Below are 7,950 nucleotides of genomic sequence, written 5' to 3' on the forward strand. Positions count from 1 at the left end.
TGGGGTTAAGCTCACTGATGCTAATAATAGATTTTTCCGTCACACTTTTGTTACAGTTTCTCATAGCACCTTCAATATTTTATGGATCTCTTTCATATTTGGCATGTACGTACCTTGCATGGACCTCTACCTTTTGATGAGGTTTGAGGTCACTGGGGTCAAGGTCACCGAGGCTAATAATAGATTTTTCCCTCACACTTTTGTTACAGTTTCTCATAGCACCTTCAATACTTTACCAATCTCTTTCATATTTTTTTGGCATGTAGTTACCTTGCATGGATCTCTACCTTTTGATAAGGTTTAAGCTCACTGGGGTCAAGGTCTCCGAGGCTAATAATAAATTTTTCCGTCACACTTTTGTTACAGTTTCTCATAGGGCCTTCAATACTCCACTGATCTCTTACATATTTGGCATGTAGGTAACTTGCATAAACCTCTTCCTTTTGATGAGGTTTGAGGTCACTGGGGTCAAGGTCAAGGTCACCGAGGCTAATAATAGATTTTTTTAGGTCCCTTGACCTATTGCTTTAAAGTATCAAAGCTATTGCTTTCATAATTGCAACACTCACTAGCTATCATAAGGGGACTGTGAAGGCATAGTTATGTAACTCTGACTGGCATTTTGACAGAATTATGGCCCTTTTATACTTAGATAATTTTACTCCTAAAGTATCATAGCTATTGCTTTCAGACTTGGAAAACTTGCGAACTATCGTAAGGGGACTGTACAGGGCAAGTTGCATAACTCTGGTTGGCATTTTAACGGAATTATGGCCCTTTTTGTCTTAGTAACTTTGAATATTTTGTTAAATTTTGTGTTTAGATCCACTTTACTTCTAAAGTATCAAAGCTATTGCTTTCAAACTTCAAATACATTCTTACTTCCGTGAGGGTACTGTACCTGGCGAGTTGAATTTGACCTTGACCTTTGAATGACCCTGACTCTCAAGGTCAAATTAAAACATTTTGCTTAAATTGCCATAACTTCTTTATTTATGATCAGATTTGATTCACTACACCCAAACAATGCCCCCCCTCCCCCCTCCAAAAAAAATAAAAAAATTAAATGTGTTCGTATTTTTAGCTCAACTATTATATATTAAATATATATAGTGGAGCTATCCTACTCACCCCCGCATGAGCGTTGGAATGTTAAAGTTTGCATACCACCTCAAATATTTTCCATGTCCCTTGACAAATTGCTTTTATTGAAAGATCATCTAATAAATGACCACACACCCACATTATACCCCCTCTCCACCCCCAACCCCCCTCCCCCACCCAAAAAGATTTTTTTTTTTTTGAAACATGGTAAAAAAAAAAAACAACATTATTTATTTTATTTTTTGAAGGACTGTCCAACCATCCCACCCAAGCTATCAAACTTGAAATAAAATCTTATTATTTTGTTTTATGTCTTCACAAATGTTCAATAGATTGTGGAAAATATACCTGAACTCAGAATCTTCTATAAAGTACAACTTCTTTAAAACATAAGTGATCAATATGTTTTAATTATGGTCCTCTCTTCCACTAAGAATATGACTATATTACCTTGACTTTATTGAATACGAACAATTTCCTCATGATGCCTTACGTTATACTTTCAAGCAATCCAATAGTTAAGCGCGCTGTCTTCTGACAGCTCTTGTCACTTTACTTCTGAGCAGGAAGGAAATGCCTGATGATAAATAAGAGACTTTAAAATGACATGTTTGTCTAGTTCTTTTAGCACATAAGTTTTATTTTGAAAATAAGTCTGATCCAGATAGGTTTTGTTATAGAGGGTAAATGTCCACGAAATTAAGTATTTATCAGGGATGTTAATATACTGAATAACGTGTCATTTATAAGTTATTTTAAGCTTTTGTTTTCCATATGTACAAAAACATATACAATTTTGTTTTTTCCTTGATGAGTATTAAGTACTCAAATACTATCTGTTAAGTATTGTGTAACCAATTTCAGTGTACAATTAAACAAAACAAACAAATTACTGGTCATGGTTTTCACTGAAGCAGTTATGCAATTCTGAGTTAAACAATTCTAATAATTCTTACTTCAGTTCATAGGCATGCACTACTTCTCTCCGGTAGTAGCCTCATATATGTTGTGTGTCCTGTTTCAGTTCATAGGCATGCACTACTTCTCTCCAGTAGACAAGATGCAGCTTCTGGAGATCATCACCACAACCAAGACCTCCCAGGACACTGCAGGTATTCACGCTAGCTCTCCTGTGATGACTGTGTCAGTGTTGAAGGGGTGATACATACAAAGTCTGTTGGGGTACATTTCTGGTAATTTCAGCGAATTTCCCCAGATACATGTTACCAGGGGGCTGTTTCATAAACGATTATACGACGATGTTAACTTACGAGAAAATTTTGTAATCTTAATAAGTAGACGAACTAGCTCGCTATACTCGTCAAATATATACGGCGCTAGAGATGCCAATGTAAGTATTTAAGTACTCAAAATTTATAAACATATGATATGGAATTTAGTAATTATGCATCTTCGAAAAATGTATGGTATCGTAAATGTGTATTACGATGTTTATTTAAACGGTCCCCAGATGTATAACTGTTAGCTTATCAGACTGCCAAGCTAATTTGGTAGTGCCCTTGGCCCCTATTCACAAGCGAAATGAAGTCTAAAAAAACATTATTCCTAAAACTGTTATGTTCTTATGTTATAATACAACTCACTATGACAGGTAATTCTAAGCCTCTAACTGCACAATTCAGCATTTAGAACACTTTCTATGACAAAGGCAAAATTTAGTTCCCATATATATGCAAGTGTTGAGCCTATATTTTTGGTTCAATGTCTACTCTTTATCCTCAAGACAAGGAATGGGTATGTGTAAACAGGCCTTTAACTATAATGCCAAGGATCAGTTTTTTGCATGGCATTGTACACTCATTGCTCATACTGGTAAACCAGCTCACCTTGGAAGGGTGTGAGAAGGTTAACTGACCATTGTTATTTAACTTTGAGAACAGCACAAAATCCTATCAAACTAAACTGTATACTTATTGCTATCAAGTTCCTAAGAACTGTTATAATGCAAGAGCCTGGCTCTGGGAAAATAGGGCTTAATGCATATGCATAGTGTCGTACCTAATTAACCTGTGTAGTCCACACAGCTTAATCGACAACACTTGCGTCTTGTAATATTTTTTTTTATTATATAAGGAAGTCTCTTTTTAGATAAACTCCAGTCTTTTCCCTTATGAGCCTGTGCAGACTACACTGGCTGATCTGGGACAACACATGCATTAAGCCCTGTTTTCCCAGAGCGCAGCTTATTTGTGAGTACCCAGTACCAGCCTTACCCTCTGTGTTACAGCCTCTGCAGTGTCTGTGGGCCTGAAGCAGGGCAAGGTTGTGATCGTTGTCAAGGATGGACCAGGCTTCTACACAACCCGCATCCTGGCCCCCACCCTCTCAGAGGCGGTCAGGGCTCTCCAGGTACAACAGCATCACGTAGAGTTTTGGATGAAATATCCTGTTATTAGGGTTGTTGTTGTTTTTTTTTTTGGGGGGGGGGGGCGGTATTCTGCTTGAAAATGGTGAATATGGTCAAGTTGCTTGAAGGATTTCTTTTTCTTCTAATAAAAAAATTAATCAAGTTTAATAGCAGCATTAATTTAACTGAATCTGCTCCTATTTTGTGAACAGTTCGTTTTAGACAAAAAAGTTGTCAAAGACTTTGACACGCACAATTATTATGTTGTTGTTTTTTTATCTCCATCCCGCCACCTTCCCCTCTTTGGAAGGAAAATGTAAGACTCCTGGTGCCTTTATGAGGATTAATTTGTATGAGTCTGTAAAATGGCTTTAAAATTTAAAACTGAAAGTAATCTTTACCCTGAGACAAGTTCCTGAAGTGAATAATTGCATTATCCAACACTGCTACCCCTGATCACAGGAAGGTGTGTCCCCATCCAAGCTGGACTCTCTGACCCGTGGCTTTGGCTGGCCTGTGGGGGTTGCAACGCTTGCTGATGAGGTGGGTATTGACGTGGCTGCACACGTCGCAGAGGATCTTGGGAAGGCGTTCGGGGAACGCTTTGGTGGTGGAAATATCAACGTGTTGAGGGACATGGTCACAGCTGGTTTCCTAGGTATGTCAGTTGCACTGTGGTAAATGGTTAGTTTTGATATTAGCCCCGCTGTGCGAAAACTAGGCTGTATGCATGTGCGTAAAGTGTTGTCCTAGAATGGCCTACTCCTGTGCAGTCTGCACAGGCTAATAAAGGACAACAATTTCTATTTTATGGAGTTTAATGTTTTAATGAAGTCTCTTATAAATGAAAAATCCAGTATAGGTGGAAAGTTTTGTCCCTCATTAGCCTGTATAGACTGCAGAGGACAATCTTTGACAACACTTTAAGCACCTGCATTATCCCACAGTGAGGCTTAATAATGTTAAATGTTTTCAGGGGTTTTGCGCCAGCACTTATACTTTTGAAGGCTGTATCAGTACTATAGAGGAAATGCTAGTGTTTTCAAAATTAGTATATCATAGTAGTAGACATGTGTGATAAAATTTGGGTACCTGTATGCCTACTTTAATATAATGTCATTGTAAAAATCTCTGTTAGTTTTTGGGCCATAAATTGTTCAAATGACCTTTTGATCTTTTCCTCGAAAGAATGCAAAAAATTATGTTTTTTCATATAAAATGAAGAATCTTACATTCTACTGCAAATACTTCTTTTAACAATATTTGTTTAGGTCGCAAGTCTGGCAAAGGGGTTTACCTTTACCAGTCCAAGTCAAAGAAGAGGCCAGAAAACACAGAGGCTAAAGCTATTCTAGACAGATACAAACTAGATCCAAAACCAGGGTGGGTAAACAGTTTACCATTTGGTTGAAGTCGAAAAGACATACAATATTCAACATCCTTTCTGTGACTTACTGACACAGAATATTATTTTATCTTAATTTAATTGAAACACAGTCTGGCAGTAAGGATTTGTTTATATCATGGAATTTTATTTACAGCTGAGCTGCTTTCCTTATTAGTGAGGCTGTTTTCGGAGAAAACCTGAACTATTGTCATAGCCTGCTCTTCGTCCGCCGTCTGCCATCCGCCGTCCGCCGGGGTCGTGCTAAAACCTTAACATTGGTTCTAAAATCAAAGTGCTTCCACCTACAACTTTGAAACTTCATATGTAGATGCACCTTGATGAGTTCTACATGCCACACCCATTTTGGGTCACTAGGTCAAAGGTCAAGGTCACTGTGACCTCTTTAACCAAAAAAAAAAAATCTGACAAGCTTTTGCAGCCGAGCGTGGCACCCGTTATGCGGTGCTCTTCTTTTATTAAATACAGCAGTATTACGGATTATTGTTTGACTTGTACACAGTTTATGGTTTGTGTTCACAGCAACACAGATGAAGATGTTCAATACCGGCTGGCATCAAGATTTATCAATGAGGCAGTGATGTGTCTGCAAGAGGGCATCCTAGCCAACCCTGTGAGTTAAACATTTGAGCCACTCTCTGGGAAAACAGGGCTTAATGCATGTGCGTAAAGTGTCATCCCAGATTGGCCTTTGCAGTCCTTACAGGATCTGGGATGATATCTCACACACACATGTATTAAGCCCTGTTTTTCCAGTGAGCAGCTTATATGTAAATTGAGACATGCGGGCTGTTTATGTTTTTATGGGTGGGAGGCTTAACAATGATAATTTTTTACCTATTTTGGAAGAGCATAATAGCATGAATTTTGGACTTTTGACGAAATGTTCATACCAAGAAATATAATAACCTGGAGTCACATCAGTTGAAGGCAAAATATGTTTCATTTGTATGTTTTTCTAAAGGGATGACTCCTTTTAAATGCTCAAAGAATTAAAAAAAAACAAAAACAGCAATTGGTCATTTTATTTATCTCATTCATGTTTCATTTCTGAGTCTTAATGTAGAAGTGCTATGTGTTAAGATTCAACATAGATTTTTGTCGATGTGATCTGTGTTAGAGCTGTGATGAACTCATAAGAAGTATTTACTACCAAAGCAACTACAATCTTGCCGTGCCGCACACACACAAAGGATTTCTTGCAAAATATTACATAGAATAACATTGTTTTACACTTTTATTATGCCTGGTTGATGTAAAGAGAGATCTCCAATTCTCTTATCAGCTGATGAAATACAAGTTTGTTATATTTTACATTGGTATTTGTATGTATTTTATGTTCAAAATGTTTCAAATCCAGTTTTTATTAAGTAAATTAGGACTTCAACAGTCAATATAAATATTGTTCTAGGACTGTCATTTCTCAGTTGAGATAATGAAACAAGATTTGTTGCTTACTTGGAATTTATGTCATAAATACCATTTGTTAAATACCAACCGGCTGTTTTTGGAGAAAACCCGAGGTATTGTCATAGCCAGCTTGTCGTCCGGTGTCTGCCGTCCGCTGTGCTAAAACCGTAACATTGGCTCTAAAATCAAAGTGCTTCCACCTACAACTTTGAAACTTCATATGTAGATGCACCTTGATGAGTTCTACACGCCACACCCATTTTTGGGTCACTAGGTCAAAGGTCAAGGTCACTGTGACCTCTTAAAAAAAAATTAATCTGACAATCTTTTATTTATTCAAAACTGCACCCGCAGCAGAGCGTTGGCACCCGTTATGCGGTGCTCTTGTTTAATTTTGTCATTTCAAAGCGGTCATTTAATACCAGTATTAAGTGCGAATACTAATGCGAGTATCTATCTTCTTTACTTGAATCAGATGCATGGGTAGAATTTCCATAGAAATTTCTCATGACCAATTAAACTATAACATTTCTACCTTCAGATGGAAGGTGACATCGGTGCAGTATTTGGTCTTGGTTTCCCGCCATTCCTTGGCGGCCCCTTTCGCTACATTGACCTGCACGGGGCCAAGCAGTTGGTGGACAGGATGAAGAAGTACCAGGATTGGTATGGTGTAGCCTTCAAGCCCTGTCAGCTCCTGCTTGACCACGCAAAGGACCCTAGCAAGAAGTTCCACACGCGATAGTCACTGGAAATATTTGATCTTTGATGTAAATTAAAGGCTGTGTTATGTTTTCAAATTGTTTTGAGACACATTTCTAACTATTTATCTTCCAGAGGTATGGTGTGTTCATTATTTCGAATATTTTTGCTCTATAGTCTTTAAGCTTACACTTTGCTGACTTAAAATTAAACTACATTTGTGTTCCTCTCAGAACAAACTGTTAAAGACATTCTTTAATTGTTTTTGAAAATTCAGTGACATTATTTTTATGTTTTATTAATTGCTTTCTATCTCAAAGTGATATTAAATATTTTACTTCTTTTTAAAAAGTTCTTCTGTATTCTATATACAGTTTAAATAATTTAAAGTATAATTTCATTTTAAAAGCACCTTAAAACTTTCACATACTTTATCTTCTTATATAATTGTTGGATTAAGCTTAAAATCATTATTTTTATGATTAAAATGCTTAATCATCGTGTATGTACTTGACGCAGTCGTGGGTTAGTGTGGATGTGTCCTTTATTTGACTCTGTGATCTTCATGGGTCGCATTTGTTCATACATAATGCGATTGTGAGCTAAACTGTACCAATAGGTGTACCAAAATTTGTACATAGAAAATTTAATATAAAAATGAATAAACATTTTTCATGTGACAAGTAGTGTCGTTTTATGTTTTAATTGTAAGTGGGCCCTTGAAACGGGGCTTCATTCATGTAAGTGTCGTCCCTGATAAGCCTGTGCAGTTTGCTTACGGCGCTTTACGCGAATGCACCAAACCCCGTTTTCACCGAGCGTGGCTTATTGTATGCATCGTTGAAAGATACCAAGATTGTCCCAGTTATAAACCTGATGCACGGTATAGCAGACAATGTTTGACCTTGTAAATATACAGTAATGTCAATGAAGTCTTGGAAAATAACGTAATGGCCGTTAT

General features: G+C 37.2%; 1 protein-coding gene across 1 annotated transcript in view; it reads left to right on the top strand.

Moving 5' to 3' along the window:
• Positions 1-7,672, top strand: part of LOC127862733 (trifunctional enzyme subunit alpha, mitochondrial-like) — a 45,498-nt gene extending 37,826 nt beyond the window's left edge. The window contains exons 16-21 of the mRNA XM_052401992.1: positions 2,129-2,216; positions 3,353-3,474; positions 3,935-4,130; positions 4,744-4,855; positions 5,400-5,490; positions 6,829-7,672. Of these exons, the coding sequence (XP_052257952.1) occupies positions 2,129-2,216; positions 3,353-3,474; positions 3,935-4,130; positions 4,744-4,855; positions 5,400-5,490; positions 6,829-7,032 (813 nt within the window). The 3' untranslated portion in view covers positions 7,033-7,672. The remainder of the gene's footprint in view (positions 1-2,128; positions 2,217-3,352; positions 3,475-3,934; positions 4,131-4,743; positions 4,856-5,399; positions 5,491-6,828) is intronic.
• The last annotated feature ends 278 nt before the right edge of the window (positions 7,673-7,950 follow it).

The sequence above is a fragment of the Dreissena polymorpha genome, chromosome 16 (genome assembly GCF_020536995.1).
Source record: "Dreissena polymorpha isolate Duluth1 chromosome 16, UMN_Dpol_1.0, whole genome shotgun sequence".
NCBI classification, from domain to species: domain Eukaryota; kingdom Metazoa; phylum Mollusca; class Bivalvia; order Myida; family Dreissenidae; genus Dreissena; species Dreissena polymorpha.